Source organism: Equus caballus, chromosome 15, assembly GCF_041296265.1.
Source record: "Equus caballus isolate H_3958 breed thoroughbred chromosome 15, TB-T2T, whole genome shotgun sequence".
In the NCBI taxonomy this organism is placed as follows: domain Eukaryota; kingdom Metazoa; phylum Chordata; class Mammalia; order Perissodactyla; family Equidae; genus Equus; species Equus caballus.
In genome coordinates this window covers 66,002,468-66,027,427 of record NC_091698.1, presented here as the reverse complement: position 1 = coordinate 66,027,427, position 24,960 = coordinate 66,002,468, and the positions used below count along the sequence as shown (strand labels likewise).

The 24,960-nt window shown below is 39.4% G+C and overlaps 1 protein-coding gene across 3 annotated transcripts in view; it reads right to left on the bottom strand.

The window, feature by feature from the left end:
• Window positions 1-24,960, bottom strand: part of FSHR (follicle stimulating hormone receptor) — a 167,321-nt gene that overhangs the window by 72,364 nt on the left and 69,997 nt on the right. For 2 of the 3 annotated variants that reach the window (XM_005599769.4, NM_001164013.2), the window contains exon 2: window positions 19,415-19,486. The exons of the other annotated variant lie outside the window; for it this stretch is intronic. In XM_005599769.4, coding sequence (XP_005599826.2) covers window positions 19,415-19,486 — 72 coding nt within the window. The remainder of the gene's footprint in view (window positions 1-19,414; window positions 19,487-24,960) is intronic. 3 annotated transcript variants of the gene reach the window in all.

Here is a 24,960-nt window from a genome sequence, read left to right as displayed (position 1 = left end):
AAACTCCACGAGAGCAAGGATCTCTGTTTTGGTCCATGTTGTCTCTCCAGTGCCTAGCACATAGAAGATGCTCAGTACGTATATGCTGAAGGAAGGAACGCATGCTAACTGGTTACATGTATATGTGTGTATGTATGGAGAGAGATGTGGTAGCACTGAAAGCAGAGGAACAGCATGAGTAGAGATGAGAAGGTAAGAAAGGGAATAGCATGGATAGGGGCCCATGAGGAGCCTGATCTGGATGGCAGGGAGAGTCCAGGGAGATGAGTAGCAGTAGGTAAAATTGAATGTTTGGGCTGGGGAGAGGTGATAAAAGAGACTTAGAAAATCAGACAGGAGAAAATTAAAATAAAGCATGAGCACACTCAGAGGAAGTGCTGAGAGCAATGCAGGGTTTCCCAACATGGCTTAAGTCAGGGCCCGGGCATTGACACAGAGGGCATAGTCTCTCACCCTGATTTACTGTAAAGGAAAAGTGAACACTGGTACAAAATTCAGAACAGGAATGGGCTAGATGGTTTCTTTCATTGTCTGTGATAATATTACCTAAGTCAAACATTCTGGATTTAAAGGTTTTGCATTTGGAATCATTTTCAATTCAAACCACCTGACAACGCAAGAAGCTATACTCGTGCAGAAACAGAACACTTAAGGAGATACAGACCTTTTTCTTTAGGCTTCTCTGAAGCTCTAATTAAATGAAATGGATCTGTGCCTGGTGCTGAGCTCTGGTTTTTTCATACAATGCATTTGAGAGGCACACCATGAATATGTATTTGAGCGTTTTGGTGGTGCTCATTTGTGATGAGTATGGATAGAAATGGAATTCACTCAGTATAAAATGTTTACATGCTACAGTGAACACGCTTTTGCTGTTTCTGAAAAGAGACAGCACGCTTTTTTGCTTAGTCCGGCTTCTGAGGGTGACATGTCGGGGAGCTCCTCCTGCCATGCAGAAATCCTGAGTTATACGAGCAAATGGAAATTTTCATTAGGAGGGGCAGAACTGATACCCTGTCTCCTTTGCAGAAATGTGCATATCTCTTCTACGATTTCTGAGCTGCATAAAGAATTATTTCAGTCCTCATGTTATCATTGATTGATGGCCCTGGGGGACTTAATTAAAAAAATATTCCTAGATTATTTTAAGGAAGATTCGATAGGAGTTGCTGGGAAACATTACAATGAAATATTCTAGAATTGATGGGGAGTCTGGTCTGAGAAGTTCTAGACCAGGAAACGTATGGTTTCCTTGAGATTATCCTCTTGACATCCTTGTCTGAAGGGAAGGGGATAGATTCTTTCAGCCTCAGAGGGAGCTTCCTTCCTGTCTCATCATGGGACATTTACTTTTAAGAAGTGAAGAGGAGGAAACATGCTGGAGCTATGGTTCAATGAGTGTCTGGTATTTTCGCCATAAGCATCCTTGTCGTAGATATCTTTGCTGAAAAGCATTTTTGCTGCAGATATCTTGTCATGTGTCTAATTAGCCATAAGGCAATTTTGATGTAAACAATAAAATAACTGGTTGATAGTTTGGTTTCAACTGGTTGACAATTTGGCAATTTTGCTTTAAAAGATAAAATAACTGGGTGACAGTCTGGTTTCATTTCTCCATTGATGCAGTACTCCCATTTTTTCTTTCTTTTTTAAAGGAAGATTAGCCCTGAGCTAACATCTGCTGCCAATCCTTCTCTGTTTGCTGAGAAAGACTGGCCCTGAGCTAACATCCGTGTCCATCTTCCTCTACTTCATATTGTGGGACACCTACCAAACCTTGGCTTGCCAAGCAGTGCCATGTCCGCACCTGGGATCTGAACCCACCAACCCCGGGCTGCCGAAGTGGAACATGCGAACTTAACCGCTGTGCCACCAGGGGCTGGGGCCAGTACTCTCATTTTTATATGATATGAATCTTAGCTCCACTTTTCCCACAGAACTTTGGAGCGTCTATCAATGGACATGTGACAATATGCCAAGAATGAACAACGGTATAGAAGGCTTTTCACAGTGCAATACAAAGCTCAGTTACAAATATGCATCCTGGAAACTGACACCTCTCTTAATGAAGGAAGAAATTTAAGCAAAAAGAAAAAGTGTGATAGATGCCGAATGAGGAAATGAATCGACAAGCAAAAAATAATGTATAATACTATGAACAAAAGACTTTGAAGACAAGGGCTTAGGTACAACCTACAAAATAAAACCAGTTATTTGCACAATATTGCCATGGATCTACATTCATTTTAAATGTACTCAAATAGTTTGTATTTATTTTCCAATAAAGTCTTTAATTTTGTTATTCATTTTTCATGTTTCATTATGTCCTTTTAAAATGTTCTTTTTTTGTTATTTTATCTTTTGCAGCAGAATTGCCTCATGGCCAATTAGTTATGCAGTGAAATGTTTGTGGTGAAAATGCTTGTAGCAAAGATGACTACAGCAAAGCTGCTTATGGCAAAAGCACCTAGAAGCATGAAGTGCCACAATGATAGTGGCTTAAAGTACCTTAAGCACCATCCCACCTTGTATGTAGCAGTTCACTTTGGAAATATTTCCATGGACTTCGGCACGGCAAGTGTACATTCTTCCATATCATATTTTATACTGTAGAGTTTAGAGTTGTGCTTTTGAAACTTACCTTCCCAAATTTTGCCCAGTGGCCTGGTTCTGGGGCATTTAACTTGTGCCTTAAAGGTGATCATCTACTCCTGTGTTTAAGAATTATCTGGAGTGAGAATCAGGCCAGGTTTGATATTGATGGGAGAATTGAGGAAATTTTGAATGCCAAAGAAGGGATGCTAGAACAAGAGTGGAGAAACACTCCAACCTGAAAATAGGATTGTCAGAGCAGTGTGGTAAGTTTCACAAGGGGGCGGGGGCAATTTGACAAAGGTAGGAGTCAAAAGTAATCAATGCCCTTGATAAAGAGCTGACAAATTCATTTCCATAAACATTTTCTCCTTTATATAGGATGGCCACACAGAACCCACACATATATTTGTTACTGTATCTTTTGAAGTCTTTCAAAGGACATAGTTTTGCTTTTAATCATACATTAGTGAATTTTGGAACAGCAATTTCCTTTTTTTATGGCTTTACATGTGGCATATTAAGCTCTAAAGAGCCAAATGTATCCTAAGATTGATCATCCCTAGACTCTAGGGGCAGGAGCAGGAGCAGATTAGGACCAAAGGAACAGAGACGATGAGGAAGGACTGAGGAAGTGGCATATTTAGTTCAGTCAAATCCTGCCATTTGCATTGCTTAAATAGAGGATTGCTGGGAGGCAGAGATCAACTGTAGTCTCGGGTCACCCATGAACTCACTGACCAGACGTAACCTATTTTTTATCCTGACATTGACAACAGTTTATGAAAAAAAGGCAGAATGCAGCAGATCATAGAGCATTTTGAAAAGCATACCAAGACCTTCTACTGTGGAGGAAACTAGGCTTGAGAGAAGAGCAAGCATTCACTTGACTTTCTCCAGAGGAGATCAGGAAAACACTATTGTTGTTCCTTGGGTAGGAGTGGAATATTTCCCTTTATGACTTCATTTCCACCCCAGTTTAGGGGAGCACTGAGGAATTTTACTCTGTCCTCAGGAAGAAGTACTTCTTGGAGCTAAGAGATCTGGTTGAACCAAACTACCCCAAGTGTGGCTTGCCACTTCCCCTACCTGTGCTTCTGACTGGGATGTGGTAGTAGTATATGTTTATTATTTACACAGTGAATGCAATCTATGAAAGCAGAGAAATTGGAAAGTTAAGGTCCTGAAGTGAATTTTACATGTGATCTGATTTGACTATGTAATTAGGCTGAGATAAGTGGACACACATGAATCTCCCATTTCCTTTAGTTCTGCATAAGCCCAGCTTAAGGGACATAGACTCTGTGGAGAGCTGACCTCCTTAACAACAGCTACCCTAAATCAATGACACAAAGTGATTTTAGATGTAATTTGAATCTATCTGTTGTATGCAGACCATTACACTATGAGGACACTGACAGACAAGCTCCTAGCATCTTGCCTGCAGCACTGTGGGTGGGGCATTAAAGGAGTCAATATCCTGGTGCTTTCAAATACATATCCTAGTGCATTGAGGTGCTTTTCTCCTACTGCTGTTTGAACTTTCAGAGCTCAGTGGGAGCCCATTGTGCATAATGTGATTAAAGGACAAGGACTGTGTGAACCCACAGACTTCTTCAGGGAGACCTCAGATCCCCATTATGACTTTGAACCTGCTTCATTAATATCTGCCACTCAGAACACTTTCTCCTCTCCCCTTTGATGATAGAAATCCTACAGTCTCCACAAGACCTCTGGCTTTTCTACTTCGCATTGATGTAACTCCTGCCTCTTTGAACTACTTCAGCACACAAGGTCTGGACAGCAACATTTAGAGATTGCCTGTGTTCTGGTTTGTGTCCTTTGTTTCACGTGAATTCCTCTTATTTCTATAACTACATTATAAACTTCCTGGGCATTAGAACCAAATTCTATCTTTTCCTTCAGCTCCTAATATGTAAGACTGACGGAAAGATGAATAAATAGAATGATAAAAAGGAGCTTAGGAGCTTCTAAAAGGAAGGAATCTGAGAGTTTAAGTGATGTGTTGTTCTTTCTGATTATACAAAGTCATAAGCAGGTGGGGGAGATTCACCTTCCAGTTGGTGAGGAGCACCTATTTTGTTTATTACTGTTCCCTCCAGGAACCGTCTCACCCTCCTACATTCCCTCATTCCTTTTATATACCACACTTAAAATTGGAGGCATAACCTTGTTCAAGAATGTGCAAAACAGGAACATGGTAATGAACTCTTGTTGCTGCTATAAACTTGATGAATGGCTTGGGGAGGAAGGGCATTAAATGGCAATCTCAGTCCAGTGATTAGCTCTGCGGCATTCCTCCCTTGGACCAGCATAGCTTTCAGTCTGTTCTAGGTTTCCCGTGAGCTCCATCAGGTGTGCCATGAATGCTTCAGGGTCTCAGTCAGAGGGGGAAGGAGCATTCTTTTTTTCCAGTATTCTCACTGCCTACCTCCAGCTCTTTTCCCCCAACCCACCTCACTCACAATTCTAGCTGTGTTTGATCTAGAAGAAACTTTATATGTTATCTTGACCTGCACTTTCCCTCTGACCTTTGCCTATTTCAGACTGCCAGGACATAAATACCTATACCCGGTCTCCTACTTTCTGCCTGAGATACAGATTTCCTTCTACAAGTAGCAGTGCTCAGGCTCAATTTGCCAAGGTGAACCATACACTAGGTTTGCTTCTGAAATAGCTGTATGTGAACTGCATTTCTCAGTGTCTGGCTGTGTTTCCAGAGCACTAACAGAGGGGCTTTCAGAAACTGAGACAATACTTTCATAAGTGACTAGTTATACTAAAGACTGAGGACCATTTAACAAATGTGACCTGACAATGACAAAGAGACTGAGAAAACCTTTTCCCATTATTTGTCATTTGGCTATAGCAATGGAGCATATGTTTATGCATTTGTTCTGTGCTTTTCTCTGACTGTTTCAAGTGTATTTTATCAACAACTATGCTGGTCTGGGGCTGTGGGCCATTTCTCTTGGATCCTTCACCATACAGCTCCTTATACAGGGCTAGTATTTTTTAGACCTTGTTACTCTGTGTGGACCATGGACAAGCAGTATTGGCCTTACTTGGGAGCTGGTTAGCACAGCAGAATCTCAGGTCCCACCCAGACCTCCTCAGTCAGACTCTACATATTAGTTAGATCTCCAGGTGATTTGTAGGCACATTAAGATTCAAGGCACCATAATGTAGGAGATACTGAGCAGGAACTTACAAAATGCTCATTGCATTCAGCTAAAAGAAAAATCCTTTCTTGTAGGGATGAAATCTTATATCTTGGATGAGAAGTTCTGGTTGAATCTACATGTTACTAGAATGTTAATTCCAAAGGGAAGCAGAGAGAAGTAGGCGAAACAGGGAGAAAACAAGCCAATAAATATAGTTGACTTAGAAAGGAAATTTCCATTTAAAAAAATGTTTTGATGAGATGGCTTTGGCCAATTTTTAATAATGGACACACCCTATTGGAGCATTTCCTCTTTGGCGTGGAAAAGGCCAGTTTTGCACTTGGATTTTCACTGCTTGGATCAGACATCCATCTACCTCTAGGGCATCCTTTCTCCCCACTGCCTAGTGCTCAAGACTGAGTTAGAAGTGTAAGAAATACTGAGAAAAAACACCTGCATGTGAAGGTTATGTACTTTGCAGAAATAGAAGGGTTATTTTTTCTGCCGACTTGGACACTCTGTTATTATCCTGTACTCGTGTAACTGTAAGACTCTCAAGATGTAATTTCTCTAATAAATGAGAGGCAGCATTGCAAAAACCAAAGCATTATGTGGAGAAAGTGCTCAGGATGTGGCATCTGAGGAATCCCACCTCCATGACCTCCTAGCTGTTGATCATACGCTACTCACCAAACTTCTCTGAACTTCATTGTCTCACCTGTGAGACGAGCACAAATACTTGCCTTGCTGCCCCTGAAGGGTTGGTATGGGAGGTTAAATGAGCGAATAGGTACATGAGGCATTTTGAAATTGTAAAATAGGAAACCCATGCAAAGATATTCAAACTACTGCTACCGCTACAAATAAAATGGATGGGAACTCTGTGAATATGTGTCTATGTATGCCTTACTTCTCTCTGTTAGAGAGCAAGATTATCACTCTCTTATATATTACCTAGATGATACTTGTTGCATTCATAGATATTACAGAATAATAGATTACTATGTGAGCAGTGGAGTCAGAATGCCTGGGTTCAAGTCTCTACCACCTATTAGATGTATGACGTTGGGCAAGTCACATAACCCCTTTCTTTTCAGTCTCCTCACTGTAAAATTGGTATGATAATAAGGTTGTGATAAATAAGATAATACATGTAAAGTGACTTATCTCAGTTTTCTGCAAAAACAATTACTCAACAAATGACAGCTGTGATTACTGGTCATCAATATGGGAACTCCTGGAAAGCAGGAACTCGATCTTTTTCTTTATTGCCCATAAAGTATAGCAGTGACTGGCACATAGCTTCATTAAATCATATTCTCATCTAATTAACACATATTATGGCTCATGAGCAATTCATTGGAATTATTGACTGATGGACGGATTATGCTTCTCTAAGTTTGCTTCATCACTCAGAATCGCTCACATATAGAACAGAACAAACACAACAGCACATATACTAGTCAGAAGGTGTCCCGGGCTTGAGGAAGCTCATTCGCTCTACAAGCCTCATCCTCACAGGAGTTCAGGGAGTGATGGAAGGTGCAATCATTTACTCTGTGAACCCTGCTAAATCACTTGATGGATTAGCTGATGTCATCCATGAGTCTGCACTTGTCTCGAGTACTTGACTGAAGTCTATAAATCTCCTCCCTTTAAAAAGCCCCAGCCGGTGACCTCTGATTTGACCTCACTTCTTTGAAGTTAGTGTGGAACTTACTCTCTATGCAGAATCTTTTTGTTGTGGAATGTGGTGCTGCAGTAAATCACCATCCTTCCCCCCAAAGCAAATGTCTGCTTTACTAAATGAGAAAGTAAAATTTTAAGTGTCTTACCTGATTGGATTGAGAAGTTATATGTACATATGAAAAGAAGCAGGGAAGGCAATATAAGGAAAGATATAACAGGGCACCTTTTAAACAAGTTTGTGAAGACTGGCACCTCAATATTTAACAATCAGTAAAGAGAAAAAATCACCAGTCTGAGTGCTGCACTTGGTCTGTCCGGCAGTGAGGGAGCCCATCCTCAGTAGATGGAATCCCGAAGGTACTAATGTCAGTGTGATTTCAGGAAGCTCATCCTTCCCTCCACTTTCAGTTCATATACACATAGACTTTGCAGTGCAAACAAGTAAGTCAATCTAGATATGATTTTTCATGTATTAAAGCAAATCTCCTTAAGCACATGTGCCACGTGGACTAAATTCCCACCGTTAACAATTCAGTCCTTTGGAACTGGCATTACCCACTTCATGTCTTCTTAAAAAGGCAAATTGTTTTGGACGAGCCAATTCATGAACTCCTTAGAATTTCAATGCCAATGCATTCTTCAGATGCTGTTATCTTTACTTGGAAAGAAGAATAAAGAACAAGACAAAAAAAATAATACTGAGAGCCTGATTTGGGGAAGAGGTTCTGAAAAGTTGGGAAAGGATCCAAGAGGTAAAGATGACAAATTCACAAACTTTGCTTCCCATTATCCTTCCAATGTGCCAAGCCCTGTGCTGGGTGCTCTGGAGGAATATGAGAAGAGCAAAAGGCAAGACCAGTAGTGTGGTTGAGCTGAGACACCATGAATTGGAAGCAGAACAAATGTGCTCTCTTTATTATTCATACCTTGCGTTTGTATGCACTTTTAACTTTTCAAAGAATGCTCACATCCAAGTGCAAATTACATGTTTATAAAACCCTTGGCACCAACAATTGCTATCTCTATACCCAGACTCTCTCAGAATCTCAGACCCACTGGGATAGTTAACTTCCACTTTATTCGTTTAGGCTCCTCTGGCATTTATCCTTTACTCTTATACTTTTCCTCTCTGCCTGTTTAACTTCTGGAATGCTCTGAACTATAAAAACACATCTCTGATCATTTGGTTTCTGTGTAGGCTGGCCAGAGTGGATCTGAGCGCCACAGGAGAGGTTTATGAAGTGTAAGATTCAGGTAGTTTATTTGTTGGGGGGTGGGAAGGCAATTGAGTCTATATTCTATCTGAGTCTTTTGCTGTTTAAAGCATCTTATTAGGTCATAAATGGCCCAGATGGATGTGGTTGTGGTGGGCATGGGCTAAATGAGGAAGTAAAAATAAATAGTTTGTGCATTGATTAGAGCTTGAGTTTAGATTGCATCTTTTTATTTTAATACCATTCTATTAAAAAAAACCAAACCTAGCAAGAGTCTCCAGGGCAGAGCCACTAGGCTATTTTTAACTTGAGTATTATGGTGCCATAATTGTATCTTCTCTGCATAGACAGCAAACATTGAATTACTGTCAGAGAGAAAAAAAGGCCAGTTGATTTTCTGGCATATCTGTGAGCCCCAACAAACAACACATTTGGGGGTTTCTCCCATGGCTTGCCCTGTCAAGAAAGGTCAGAAAGGCAAGCATGGCTGAAGCAGAAGTCTTAAAACATAGAGAGGGTGATGTTGCTTGGCTGTTTGGTTAGAAAGTGGAAGAAGGGGGCTGGCCCTGTGGCCGAGTGGTTAAGTTCGCGCACTCCGCTGCAGGTGGCCCAGTGTTTCTTTGGTTCGAATCCTGGGTGCAGACATGGCACTGCTCATCAAACCATGCTGAGGCAGCATCCCACATGCCACAACTAGAAGGACCCACAATGAAGAATATACAACTATGTCCTGGGGGGCTTTGGGGAGAAAGAGGAAAAAATAAAATCTTTAAAAAAAAAAAAAAAAGAAAGTGGAAGAAGATTGTATTTGATGGCAAGGCAGAAAAGCCTTGTTTGGGTAACCTCTGTCAAGTCTTGCCACCTGGAAGTCTTAGGAGCTGAATGGAAGGCACCAAGCAGAGGTCACTAGGACCAAGAATGCCTTGGAGTATCAAGTGGCCAAGACAGTGGAGAATCTTATATATGAAAGATGTAAATGAGGGCATCTGTGCTTTCCCAAGCAAACAAGCATCTACAATGTACATCATTATTAGTATAAGCTTGCTAGTTCACAGTGGGTGCTATGGACTGAATGTTTTGTTTATCTCTCCCCCAACCCCCAATTTATAATGTTGAAGTCCTAATCCCCAGTGTGATCGTGTTTGGAGATGACTTTGGGGACTTTGAGAAGTAATTGGATGAGGTTGTGGAAGTCGAGCTCTCATGATGGGATTGGTACCCACATAAGGGGATAAAGAGACCAGAGCTCGCTCTTGGCCATGTGGGGATATATCAAGAAGGCAGTTGCCTACAAGCCAGGGAGTGGGTTCTCACCAGACCCTGACCATGCTGGCACTCAGATCTTGGACTTCTAGTCTCCAGAAGTGTGTGGTATAAACGTTTGTTATTTAAGACTCCTTGTCTGGTATTTTATTTTAGCAGCCTGAGCAGACCAGGACTCCCACTTGTATTCTTCCAGTATTCCTTTCCTTGTAATCCTTTTCAGCAAAAGCAACCCTGCAGTATCTTTATGGATAAAGCATAAGGGACTGAGATGTGGAAAACTGTAATGAATATAGCGTTGGGGGCATCCATAAATTCACGAGGTCTCAGGAACTCTCTTTCCCCTATAAGACTCCCCCCTCCAACACATAAAAAGAAATCAAAGGAAAAACAGAGAAAAACAAACATGCAAAAACCCAAGCATAGAAATACAAAACTAAAAAATTATTCTTTTTCTGAGCTGGGCAGCTATTAGATGTTGTAGGATTTATTCTAAGAACCCATTTAGAATCAGTTGAAAATAAGGAGACTTAATGGAAACACTAAAACCACATCAACCCAAAATGTCACAAGAAAACCGCTTCTTGTGTTCTTGGTGAAGCAATAAGTACGACAAAAATACTTATTTTCAGAATATTTATGGAGAACAGGAAATGAGATAAGGACTTTCACCTTCTAGCCGCTAACTCGTGTTTGACCTAGGTCAATAATGACAACCTAGTTGGCCTAACTGTTACATTTCCCAGCTGCTGACTAAGTTAATTTGCAACTTAACAGGCAGCTCAGTTTACAAACTTTTGGACTAAAGCCAGTCTCAGCAGGAGATTTACCCAGAAATGAGTTGGTTGGCTCGCTGGAACTTGAAGGCAAAAAATGTTCCAGAAGAGGTTTACTACTCTCTATGACTGTCCCAGTAGAAAATGACTCTAAGTTCTGGTTCATGGAGGCTTCCAGTGCTTAGACATAGAAATCCTCTCCTCTAATTATAAGTGACATCAGAGGAAGCTTTCACAGCCTTAATCCTCCTCTTGGTCGTTCTTTTACTTTAGTAGAATAATTCTGGAAAATGGTAGATGCCAACAAAAAGGAAGGCTTGTGTAACAGAATGAACCAGACTACCTCGGGTTCAAGTCCTAGCTTCACCACAAAAGGACCCTGTGATGCTGATTGGTTGCTTGCTCTTTCTGAATGTAGCATCCCTCAGTAAAGTGCAGATTAACTGAGATGTGTATTTAAAACACTAGGCCCCAAAAAGGTGCTAAATAATTATTGGTTTAAAAAAATCAACTTTATTGAAGCATAACTTGACAAATAATACTATGTACTCATTTTAACTGTTCAAGTTTTTACAGATTGATATATTTTGTAACAACCACCACAATCAAGATGTAGAACATGAAGATGTAGAATTTTCTTTGTAGACATTAGTTGCCTAAAAAGCTTCTTTGTTCCCCTTCCCAGACAATCCCACCATCACTCTTAGCCTCAAGCAACTACTGATCTACTTTCTGTCACCAGAGTAGGTTTTCTTTTTTAGAGTTTCATATAAATATGATCATATGGCGTATATTCTTTTGTGTCTGGCTTTTTTGCTTAGTACAATGCTTTTGAGATTCATCTGTGTTGTTCTATTAGCAGCTTATTCCTTTTTATTTTGGATTAGTATTCTCTTGTATGGATAGAATACAATTTGTTTATCCTGACCTGGTGATGAGTATCTGGATTGTTTTCAGTTTTGAGCTATTATGAATAAACCTGTTATGAACATTCTTGAATAAGTCACTGTGCGGATATATGTTATTTCTCTTGGGTAAGTAGTTTATGAGAAACTGTTACACTGTTTTCCAAATGGGTTGTACCATTTTACATTCTTACCAGTTATACATGACTCCACATCCCTACCTTCTGTGATTCTGAGAGTTAAGGAGCAAAGGAGCCTTGAGTCCCACTTTCTCCACAGAAAGTTGGAGTTGCTCCACTTTCTCACCAACACCTACTATTGTCAATCTTTAATTCTAGCCATGGAATGGTATTTTATTAAGGTTTTAAATTGTGTTTCCCTAATGAATACAAATGTTGAGCATCTTTTTATGTACTTATTATCCATGTCCTTTTTTAAATGAAGTATCTGTTCAGATCTTTTGCCCATTTTTAATTGGACTATTTACCTACTTATTTTTCACTTTTAAGAATTCTTTGCATATTCTTGATACAAGTCCTTTTCCAGATATATTATTGAAAATATTTTCTCCCAATCTGAGGTTTGCTTTTTTGTTTTCTTGATAGTATCTTTTGAAGAGCAGGAGTTTATTTTGACAAAGTCAAAATTTTAAGCTTTTTGTGTCCTATTTAAGAAATCTTTGTCTATTCCAAGATTGTGAAGATTTTCTCCTATATTTTCTTCTAGAAGTTTTAGCTTTTGTGTTTGTCTATGATCCATTTAGAATTAAATTTTGTGTCTGACATGAGGTAAGGGTTGAGGTTTGTTTCTTCCAAATGGATACCAAGTTGATTCAGCACCATTTATAGGAAAAAAGTCTTCTTTATCTATTGAATTCTCAATAATAAACTCTTTCAGGGTATAGAGGATGAGGGAGCATTTCCCAACTCATTTTATAACACTGGTGTAACAAAACCAAACAAATAAATTATAAGAAAAGAAATATGCAGACTAATATCTCTGCAAATATAGACACAAAAATTCTTAACAAAGTATTATCAAGTCAAAATCTCTATGAGTGATCTTTAACAAATGCAAATCAAATCATTCACTTGGTTATTCAAAATTACCTCATTTAATTCCCATGATGAACTATGACACTCAAATGTGTCACCATGGCCTATAAGGTGCTCTGTGACCTAACCCAGCTTCTTCTCTGACCTTATCTCCTACCATCCTCCCTTTCATGTCTTCTCCTCCAGCCATACTGTGTAGACACACCTCACATGTTCGTGAATGTTCTTCCTATGAATTGGATTCAGACTTAAATATCATCCATCTCAGTGGCTTTCAACTGAGGGTGTGCATTAGCATCATGAAGGGAGCATTAAAAAATGACCAATGCTTGGCCCCACCCTAGACCAATGAAATGAAAAATACCTGGCAATGATAGTCAGGCATGGAGATGATTTTAAAAATTCTCCAGAGGATTCTAAAGTGCAACCTGAGATTAGAACTACTGAACCTCATTAGCCTTTTTATGTCAGGGACTCGAATCCTCTCCTCCCATTCAGAGGTCTAACTGCTCCAACACTGGCCTCCTGTTTTCACCAGGAGAAGCCTACAGAATCATCAGCCTCTCCCTCTTGCTTTCTTTCAGTAAGTGGGACTCAAGGCTCCTTTGCTCCTTAACTCTCAGAATCACAGAAGGTAGGGATAAGAATGGACGTGAGATATTTAACGAGGAGGTCCTCAGGGAGGCAAAGTAGATTGGAACCCAAATTTTCTAGTGCTGTTGCCGTTACGGTCTTAGTTGCCTGATTTATTCCCTCTTCTTTTATCTGTGCTGAGTGAGTCTGAAGAATTGAGAATTGGGAGGATTCTCGACTTTTTTAGTGTGCTTGCAACAGTTCTCATTCAATAAATCTCTTCCTCTAAAAGTTCCTCCGTTGAGTTAACTTTTCTTTCCCCAGTGATCTGGGGGTGGAGGCTGAAGTGTCAGACTAGTGTTCTCGTTTTTATATGCAAATAAATCACTTGATTATATTTTTTTGTCCTTATGTTATGAATATTTCAAATGAATTTTATATGGTTCATATTTATGGTTTGGGAGCTGTTTCACATTTTGGCTCATTGCCGTCTCATCTGCATATACCATATCTCAGCTGATGTTGATTGGTCCCATTTACATATTCATCATGCTCCTATTTTCAAAGATATTTTGTTATAAACTGGCTTTTCTTCCCTCTCCAGTGTTATAATAGCACGTAGATGTGTTTTTAAATTGCACTCATTTCCATACATAATTTTTCTGGTTACCGTAAATCACTGCATTGTCACCTACTCCCCCTACCCTGTTTAGTGTAATCTTCACACTTTATACCAAGCTGACATATGGCTCTGAAGTAATTAAAGACAATGTAAACAGTTTACAGTGCACTTTGCAAAGCCACTTCACCTGGTAGAGAGTTTAATGATTTCCTTTTCCCCCAGCAAGTCCCAAGGCAGTGAAGAGGAGGGAGGTTTGAGATGGTGATGCTGACTAAAGCTGAGGTGTGGACAGTGGTCATTTCATTTCTAATGGAGAAGCTCCTCCTCTACATTCTACCAAAACGACTCCTTTCCCTTTTGACTTCTTACAGAAGCAGAGGGGCCTGGGTTAAGCTAGGTTAATGAAAGAAGAAGAATCATCAGCGTGGATTGGGGAAGAATTACTGGATTCTTTCAATCATTCTAACAGGAGTAAAGGGGAAGAATCGAACTCATCAAATCCCCAACTACCCAAGCCACAGAGACCTTTCTCTTCTGGATGAGAACAGAACGAATTTTCTTTATAGACATTAGTTCTCTGCCCAACTATCAGCATCTAGTTTCCACTTTTTTTTTTTTCCAGAAACGGCCTCAGTTTTTGATTGTGAATTTCTCTCCGCCACTCCAAGTCCACATCATTGGCGTAGGTGTTTCCAGCTCTGAGAATAGAGCCCATTACCCATGCCACAGCCAATTCGAGCATCTCATTCCCTTATCTGCAGTAGTTGGTCCAGGGATGGTTGTGTGATCTAAGCAAGTCAGGCTAAATCTTAACACTTTTATAGGATCGAGCAAGAAAAAGGTCAGCTCTTTCCTTCTGAATCGAATCCAAGAAGAAGTGAAGGCAGGACCGCTGCTGTCATCCTGCTGCCAGAGGTGGGGCTGAGGACTGAAACTAACTTAATGCAAGGGAGACCTGAGAGAGGGAGAGAGGCCAAGTTCTAAGGACATTGAACCTGAATAGAGCTGTTTCTAAAGCCATTCTTCTTCTCTGACCGTCAACTTAAATGAACCATTAAATTCCCTTGCTTTCCTTAAGCCTATTTGAGGTTTATTTTCTTTTGCTTCTCACAATGGAAAGAGTCCTAACAAATACAGTGTTTGTATCACTTATTTTGCACATATTATCTTGTGCATTTTTGTCCTAGGTCATATTTTAAACTCTAACTATGTAAGTGCCTAGATCATAGTGGATTCTCAGCCAGTGTTCATATGCCTAACAACTCCTACATTATTTATCATCATCATTCATATTATTTGGTATTTTCTCTTTATATCTGGATATTTTGTCTCTCCAACTAATTATTTTGTTCATTCATTTTTATTCATGAATTTATCAGTTATTTATTGTACACACCTGAATCTGTGTGAGGCGTCGTAGGTCCAATACTGAGTAGAAGCAAATACGCCTTGTGCTCATGGAACTTACTGTTCGATGGGGGAGTTAGAAATTATTCATTTATCACATAAACAGCTGTAAAATTGCTAAAATGATAGTCACCACATAGAAACTAGTGGTGATATGAGAGTGTAAGTTGTAGGGTTTTTTACTCTAATTGGGGAGGTCAGAAGGCTTTCCTGGGCAAGTGACACTGGTGTGGGAATCTGAAGGATTAGGAGGAGCCAAATAAATTAAAAGGACAGAGCAGAAAGGACGTTCTAGTCAGAAGGAACAGCAAGCGCAAAGCAAGGCCCATGCTGGGCAGCATAAGGCAGTAACTTTATGACCTGGAAAAGGGCTGGTAGGGCAAAGGAGAGAATGGGAGAGGCCTACTTTCCTTTTTGTGTTAAGAGCAGTGTAAGGCATGGAATGTGTGTGTGTAGGGGGGCAGGAAAGGTGTGGAAGGTGGTGCAATCAGATGAATTTAGAAAATAACCCTCTGGTTGCTATATAGAGAATGGATAGGGGTGAGGAGACAGCCTGCTAGTGGAGGGGCAGCATGAGTAGTAGACTGTGGCAGTTATCCAGGGACAGATTGTGGTAGCTGGAGGAGATACGTGGACAGATTAGAGGCCTAGCCAGGAGATTAAAATAACAGGACTTGGTGTTGTACTTTAATACAAAGTTAAGTCACAGTCTGACCTTGCCCTTAAAGAATTATCGGGGGATCTGGAAAAACCTGTAAATTCTGAATACAATCTGATAAACATGCTATTAATACTGTGAACACAGATTATGGTTTGGCAGCACTGGCAGAGTTCTGGAAAGACTCTACAGAGGAGTAAACATTTGATGTGACTCCTGGAGGACAAGCAGGTTTCTACCAAGTGGAATTTTAGGCAGAGGGATAGCACCTGCATAAGACCAGCGTGAAAGGATATTTTGGTCATTTCTTTATTCATCCATTCACTTGCAACTATTTTTTTTATCCATCTATGTGCCAACCATTGTCCAAAGAATCAGCCGTCACATTCTAAATAAGCAATACAACGTCTGGTCATGATAGTGCTTGGGAGAAGGCAAATTTTTCTACCTGGTGAAAGTGTGGGGTACGCTGCATATGGTGGGAGAGAAAAGGTTTTGATTTTTGTGCCAGGGACTTAAGATTGCAACCTATAGCACTGAGCATCCCGAGAGGTTCTTCTGCAGTGCAGGTCTGGCAGCAGAGTGACAGGGAGATTGCAGCTGAGACAGGCGTGGCAGCCTCATGCAGCAGGCTGTGCAAGTGACTTTGAACCTAATAGCAACAGGAGTGAGATGAGAGCTGGATTCCGGACATAGCTTTGAAGGGGAGTCAACAGGACTGGAAGAACACCTGCGTATAAGGGAGAGAGAAGGCGCGGGAGTCAAGGGGACTGAATTTCCTTGCTTGGCGTCTGGACAGATGGTGATGTTATTCACTGGGCAATACGGGAAGATGAGAAATTTAAGGATAAAGATAACAAGTTTGTCTGACTATATTGAATCTGAGGCACTTGCAGTTTCCTTAGGTGTAAATATCTAGAAGTCTCTCCATTTCAAAACAAGAATTATGGTCTCAGAAGAGAGGTGGGGGTTGTAGATGAAGGTTTAGGAGCCCTGGTAGTATGACATTATTTGATGAATAATGATTTGGAGATGTAATTATAAAAAAAGAAAATGGCCAAAAATGGAGCACTAAACTTTTGAGGGGCAGCTAAGGAAGAAGAAAGATGCGCAGAACCAGTTATGGAGTAGTCTGGAAGGTTACGAGGCAGGCAGGAGGTGTGGTGTCACTGAATTTAGAAAGGGAAAGAGTATTGAGGAGAATGGTATGAACAGTCCGGGAAATCAAAAAGTACATATAGGTTAAGTCCTGAGAACACAAAGTAGAAGTCTTTAGATCTGGAAGTTAGGGCGCTGTTGGGACCTTTAATAGAATAATTTAATAGTGTTAGAGAATTTGTGGCCAAATAACAAGTGGGCAGGCTGAGGAGTGATTGAACAAAAAGGATGGGGAGGTGGTGAAAGCAGGCTGCTGTTTCAAAAGGGTGGTAGTGATGAGGAAGAGAGAGGAAGGTAGCAGGGAAAGAAGGCAGAATTTACACAGAAAGCTTTCTTTCTCCTTTTTAATAAGGATAGGTGAAACTTGGCCACATGTGCAGAATGAGTGAAAACGATTTTGTGATTTGTGGAGAGTAGGATATTGAAGAGAAAGCCAATATTTATTAAGTTCAGGAAACTGGTTGAAAGCTGGAGGAAGAACATAAATAAGAAGGATAGATCTGGAAAGGAGATGAGAACACATAGGTGACCAAGAATAGAAAGTGAGACAATGGATGAAGGTGAGCAGAGAGACGGAATGGTACAAACAGTCTGTTCAAGTTCAATTTGGTGCTGGGCCCTTTGCTAGGGAATGTTTTTGAAGTCTTAGGACATAAAAAGTGTTGAAAAAATAAGATTAATTTTGTTTTCAGCATCTGTGTCCATATGGGCTGATTAGTAAGGACATGAGGTAGAAATGGACAAGCTGTGTCTGGGGAAGTTGAGTTTCTGAGCTAGCTGATCTGTCTCTGGGATTACTGCTACGTCAGCTCAGCTCAACCATTTATATCCCCACAGGAAGGTCTCGGCTGAGGCTGAGCACCCAGTGAGGGGTCAGTCGCACTTGCTGGATTGAATTACATTAAGGTGGATTATCTGTGATGTCTGGCATTCCTGTCTTTAGAATAATTTCTATGCAATTACAGGGCTCTTGGGGAACAAGACATATCTACTAGTCATCTAGTCTATGTTAATTCCAGGCAGGGCAATGGCTAATCTGTCCAGGAATACACCTTGAACCAAAAGCTCTCCAGCTCTATTACTTCCCTCATTCCTTGGTGAGCTCTGCTCTGATGACTCTCCCAATTTGTCTGGGTGTTGAATGTCTTCAAGAAGGCAAACCCTAAAGACAGAAGGTCTTAAACTGGGCTCTCATCCAACTGGAGGATGCTTGCACTGAGAAATCAGAGATCACATAAGCCATCTCCTTTCAAAACTCCTCTTTTAATACACAGATGAGGAAACCAAGGCCCTGAGACAGAGGTGATTTAATCAATTACACAGTAAGTTTACATGAAAAGTAACACTCAGACCCAGGATTCGGACCACCCTCTAAGCAGTGGGCTTAATTGCTGAAACACATTGCCACTCTCTCTGTTTTGTATTTCTTTAATGGATTTCTTTCTTGCTTCCACAGACCTCAGCAAATACTCTTCTTAAAGGAAGGTGAAAGAACCAAGGGGAAAAATTGAGTGGGTTCAAGAAGAAGTGCACGTAACCTGGGGGGTTACTTTCTTCTTATAAAGGAAAAATCATTTCCTTTTGTGTAATCATTTATCTGTTGCTGTATTTCTTGGCATTTAAGTCCTGAATTCTGGCTGCCATTGTAGTAAAGAACACAGTTTAAAGGTCGGGAGATGGGATCCAGAGCCTTCAAAGGGAGGGCGGGTTACCTTAAGTATGGGAGAATTTGCTAGTTTTTACTACTGTGCCCTACTTGGAGAAAACCCTATTTGGGGAAACCCCTACATCAAACTAGCCCAATAAGAGGTGAATATTTGCATTAACAAAGGAGTCTTCTCTTTTCAAAGGAAATCTCCCTTAGTACTGTAAACTTTCCTAATAGTTTTAAATGTTTATGGATGAATTACCACCTGTTAGCATGGCTTGAGAGCAAGAGAGAATCTCTAAAACCCAAATGTTAGATCCTCCTGTCAATTAAAAATTAATCAGAAGTAATAGAAAGTACTCCTTAAAAAGAATAAATGTCAGCAGAGAAAATCAGCTTTGGTTTATAAAAATTTCACTCATGGGTGCTTTGGGAGCAGCACCTTACATAAAAAGTGAGGATTGTGTGGACGGACCTTATGCTCGTTTCAAAGGCCACACTCTGAAAGATTCTACACTACTCTTTAGGAAATATGGTAAAGAAATAAAATGGGAGGAGGTGCAAAAAGTTTGCTTGGGGTGTCACTGTGGCTTCTAAGCACAGAGTATCATGCCACATGTGATCTGAGGTTGCTGCCCATAGCCCATTTGAGCATTATCAGGTACATACATTTTCTCCAGGTCCCCAAATCCTGAAAATGCTCCTTTTGGGATGACTCGAAGCTTGGTGAGGACAAACCTCCTGAAAAGAGAGTGGAGATAAAATATCACAACCTATCTATTCATTGCTAAGTCATTGAGTGCCTAATATATAATATCAGCTAACAGCCAACATATACTAAGTGCTTGCCATTTAGTAAAGGTTGAAATTGCTTTAACATGGTCTCTCTTCATCATCACCACAGAGCGGTGATGTTGGCACTATTGTTATCCTCATTTTACAAAAGAGGAAACTGAAGTTTAGGGAGGTTAAAAAACTCACCCAGAGTCACACACAGCTGATACATGGCAGAGCTGGGATATGAACCTTTCTTGCCTCCTGTTGCCTCCTGTAGCCCTGGGTGAGTCCTCCCTTTCTTACTCTACTCCAACCCCCAATACCTATTCCCTTATTGTCATTCTTAGCTGACACTGCTCCCTATTTCAAAGAGAAACCAATAGAAGAGAACTTCCTTGTACTCTCACATGTCTCCCAGGCATCAACCCACCTGCATCTGTCCTTATACACCCGCCTTCCCTCCTGTAACCATGGGTGAACTGTCCAGGTCCTGGCTATGAACAGCCCCTGCACTCCACACTAGATCTCTTTCCCTCTCTTCTAGTCAAGGTAACCTCTACAGCAGTTTCCCCCTTTATTTCATACATTTCTTTCACCTAGTTTTGCTTCTCTACTGGATTCTGCCCAAGATAAAAACATGCCATAATTTCTCCCATCTCAAAAGTCTTCTCTTAACCTCAGACAACTTCAGTTTTTGCCATTTTCTTCTGCTTGAAATATTTCTCACATCTGCCACAAAATTCCTTCCAAGGCTCCTCAGCTCAGTCAGAGAAAAACTCAACTTGTATACAATGGCCTATGGGCCCTACGGGATCTTCCCACTCTCCCTTTCCATAGACCCTCTGACCTCAATTTTGCCACCTCTCCCCTTTGTTCATCTTGTTCTGATCACAGCACTCTCTTGCTAGTTCCTGGACACACCAAGTTCCTTCTTGCCTAATGTTTCTGCATTTGCAGTTCTCTCTGCCTGGAACATTCCTTTCCCAGATATCCTCCTTGCTTGCTCCTTCAGCTCGTTGTTTGCTCAAATGTCACTTTCTCAGTGAGGCTTTCCATAACCACCCTATTGAAAATGAAAATCTCCCCAACTTGGCCCTTGGCCTCCTTTCCTGCTTAAATTTTTCTTCATAGCACTTCTGATATGTTACACATTCTATGTATTTATCTATTTCTGTGTTTATGTATTTGTGTCTCTTTTGTAACTAGAATGCTAGTAAGAATATATGAGAAATCTCCAGGTACCCAAAGTAAAGCAACTGAAGGCCAAGTGGAACCCTGAGCAGTGAATGCAAACCAGAATTCTAAGTGGGTAAACTGAATCCAAAGTATACAGGGAGGGGGGCAGTTTCTGGACTTCATAGCCAAGGGATTTGTGTTTTGATGGCAAACTAAGACATGGAAGATGGAATTGAGAAAGCCACTTCTATCTCTCTGTGCATCTCTCTATCTATATCATATACATTCTAGAAAGAAAGTACAGAAAATGGAGGACAGGCAATTTTCTATGAAATAACATATGGAAATTTGCCATAGTTTATGAAAGACATAAATCCTCAGATTCAGAAATCTTAATAAGTCCAATGATGAGAAACAAAAATCAATCCACTGCCAAATACCTTAGTTAAAACTGCAAAGCCATAAAAGAAAATATTTTAAATGAAAACAGAAAAAGGCATATTATCTTCAAATAAAAAATAACTATAAAAGTTTGTTAAAAATATGTTCAAAATTGTTAGAGAAAGTAATTGCCAATTTAGAATCCTAAACCAAGAATTAATCATTCAAATATGAGGGTAAAATAAAGACACATTTAGACAAATTTAATTAGCCACTAACAACAAAGTTTTAGCTAATGAATTCCTTTAGAGAATAAGAAAATTTAATCCAGTAGGAAGGCACAAAAAACAAGATGAAGTAGTGAACAGAGAAATTAGTGTTCCTTATGAATAGGTGGGTTTTCACTATGGTTTGAAAACTCACCTATTCAGCAATGAAGGCTAAAAAGATATTGTCTAAGAACTAGGTCACAAAGCAAATTGGTATCAAACAAATAATTTTCTTTGACAATGTCACAATTAAATTACTGAGAAATCCATAATAAAAGATAACTAACTCCCCCCAATTCCCAAGATATGTTCACCCAATTGGAAAGCCTAAACCAACACAACCCAAAACAAACAAAGAACATCCTTTTAAGTCATATGGATCAAAAAAGAAATTGTAATAATAATTAGGCTTATAAATAATAATAAAAGGCTTACCCCAAATAGAAAGGTGTTTACTACCACAAATGTACCAGCAGAGGATCAACTCATTGAACACCATGAAGAACTACAGTAACATGGTAGAACAGAAAGAAAATGACAACTGTCCAGAAACCAAACGAGGTCACAGGAGATTGTGATCTAACTGACAGACAGTTAAAAACAGCTGCCCTGAAGAAACTCAGTGAGTTACAAGAAAACTCAGAGTTCAATGAGCTCAGGAATGCAATTAATGAACAGAAGGAATACTTCACCAATGGGATTAAAACTCTAAAAGAAAAATAAAACCCCTAGAAATTCTGGAGATGAAGAACACAATGAGATGGAAAATAGCATTGGAAACAGAATAGACTGTTTGGAAGAGAGAATTAGCGAGCTCAAAGATAGAAGTCTAGAAATGATTCAGGTGGAAAAGGACAGAGGACTAAGATTTTTAAAAAATGAAGAAATTCTACAAGAAACATTTGACTCAGTTAGGAAAAGCAACATAAGGATGATGGGTATCCCAGAAGGAGAAAGGAGCAGAGAACTTATTTAAAGAAATAATAGCTGAGAACACCTCAAATCTGGGGAAGGAACTGGATCTACAAGCACATGAAGCTAATAAAACTCCTAATTATCTCAATGGAAAAAGACCATCTCTGAGCCAAATTATATTAAAACTGTCAAAAGTCAATAACAAAGAATATTAAGAGTCGCCAGAGAGAAGAAAATAACTTACAAAGGAACACCCATCAGGCTGTCAGTGGATTTCTTAGCAGAGACTCTACAGGCTAGGAGAGAGTCAAATGATATATTTAAAATTTTGAAAGACAAGAACTATCCTCCAAGAATGCTCTATGCAGCAAAGTTATCCTTCAGATATGAAAGAGAAATGAGGGCTTTCCCATACAAACTAAAGCTGAGGGATTTCATCACCATTAGACTTGCCTTACAAGAAATGTTGAAAAGAGCCCTCCTACCTGAGACAAAAAGGAAAAGGTATACTTTGAACGAGGTGATAAATAGATAGATGGAATTAGAAAACTGAAACTCTATATCAGAATGGGTTAGTAAACAATTATAACATAGAGGCTAAAGTGAAAGAAAGCATCAAAAATAACTATAACCACTTCAATTAGGTAACAAACTTACAATACAAAGAAGGATAATTTGTGACAACAAAAGCATATAAGCAGAAGAGGAAAAGGATAGTAACTGCATAGGGTAATGGTGATAAGATGCTATCAGAAGAAAAAGGACTATCCCATCTATGAGATCTTTTATGTAAACATCATGGTAACCACAAAACAAAAAATCAGAGCAGAGTTATATAACATAAAAAAATATAAACTAGAAAAACATCACAGAAAACCACCAATCTGAAATGGCAGATGGAAATACAAGGAAAAAGAAATAATGGAAATATAGAACAACCAGGAAACAAATGATAAAATGGCAGTATTAAGCTGTTATATACCAATACTTGCTCTAAATGTAAATGGATTGAATTCATCAATCAAAAGACACAAAGTGGCTGGATGGATTAAAAAACAAGACCCAACCATATGCTGCCACCAGATGACTCATCTCAGCTCTAAAGACAAACATAGGCTCAGAGTGAAGGGATGGAAGATGATACTTCACGCAAATGGCAACCAAAAGAAAGTTAGTGTAGCCATACCTATATCAGACAAAATAAACTTCAAGCCAAAAAAGATAAGAGACAAAGATGGACATTACATAATGATAAAGGGGCATTCCACCAAGAAAACGTAACAGTTATTAATATTTATTCACCTAACATAAGAACACCAAAGTATATGAGGCAACTATTAACAGACCTAAAGGGAGAAATTGACCACAACACAATAATAGTAGGGGACTTTAACACCCCACCTACATCAATGGATAGATTATCCACACAGAAAGTCAAGAAGGAAACAGTGGCCTTAAATGAAACACTAGATCAGATGGACTTAATAGATATAAACAGGACATTCTATCCAAAAGCAGTGGAATTAACATTCTTCTCAAGTGCACATGGAACATTCTCAAAGATAGACCACATGCTGGGAAACAAAACAAGTCTCAATAAATTTAAGAAGATTGAAATCATGTCAACTATCTTTTCCAACCACAATGTTATGAAACTAGAAATCAATTACAAGCAGAAAGCTAGAAAAGTCACAAATATGTTGAAACTAAACAAATTACTGAACAACTCTTGGAACAATGAAGATCAAAGGAGAAATCAAAAAATGCCTGGAGACAAATGAAAATGAAAACACAACATATCAAAACTTGTGGGATGCAGCAAAAGTGGTACTAAGAGGGAAGTATACAATAATACAGGTCTACCTCAAAAAAATAAGAAAAATCTCAAGTCTAACACTATACCTAAAAGAACTAGAAGAACAAATTAAGCTCAAAGTCAATAGAAGGAGGGAAATAATAAAAATCAGAGCAGACATAAATGAAATAGAGACTAAAAAACAATGAAAAGGATTGATGAAACTAAGAGCTGGTTCTTTGAAAAGATAAAATTGACAAACCCTTGGCTAGATTCACTAAGAAAAAAAAGAGAGAAGACTCAAATAAATAAAATCAGAAATGAAAGAGGATACATTATGACAGATACCATAGAAATACAAATGATTATAAGAGAATACTATGAAAAGCTATATGCCAATTAATTTATAACCTAGAAGACATGGATAAATTCCTACATTCATACAACCTCCCAAAACTGAATCAAGAAGAAATAGAGAATCTGAATAGAACAATCACAAGTAAAGAGATTGCAAATTTAATAAAAAACCTCCCCCAAAACAGAAGTCCAAGACCACATGGCTCGTCTGGTGAATCCTACCAAACTTTCAGACAAGATTTAATACCTATCCTTTTAAAACTCTTCCAAAAAATTGAAGAGGACAAGATATTTCCTAACTCATTTTATGAGGACAACATTACCCTGATACCAAAAGCAGACAAGAACAACATATAAAAGGAAAATTACAGGCCAATATCACTGATGAACATGGATGCAAAAATCCTCAACAAAATATTAGTAAATCAAACTAAAAGGATCATGCACTATGATCAAGTGGGATTTATTCCAGAGGTGTAGAGATGGTTCAACATCTGCAAATCAATCAATGTGATACACCATGTTAAGAAAACAAAGAATAAAAA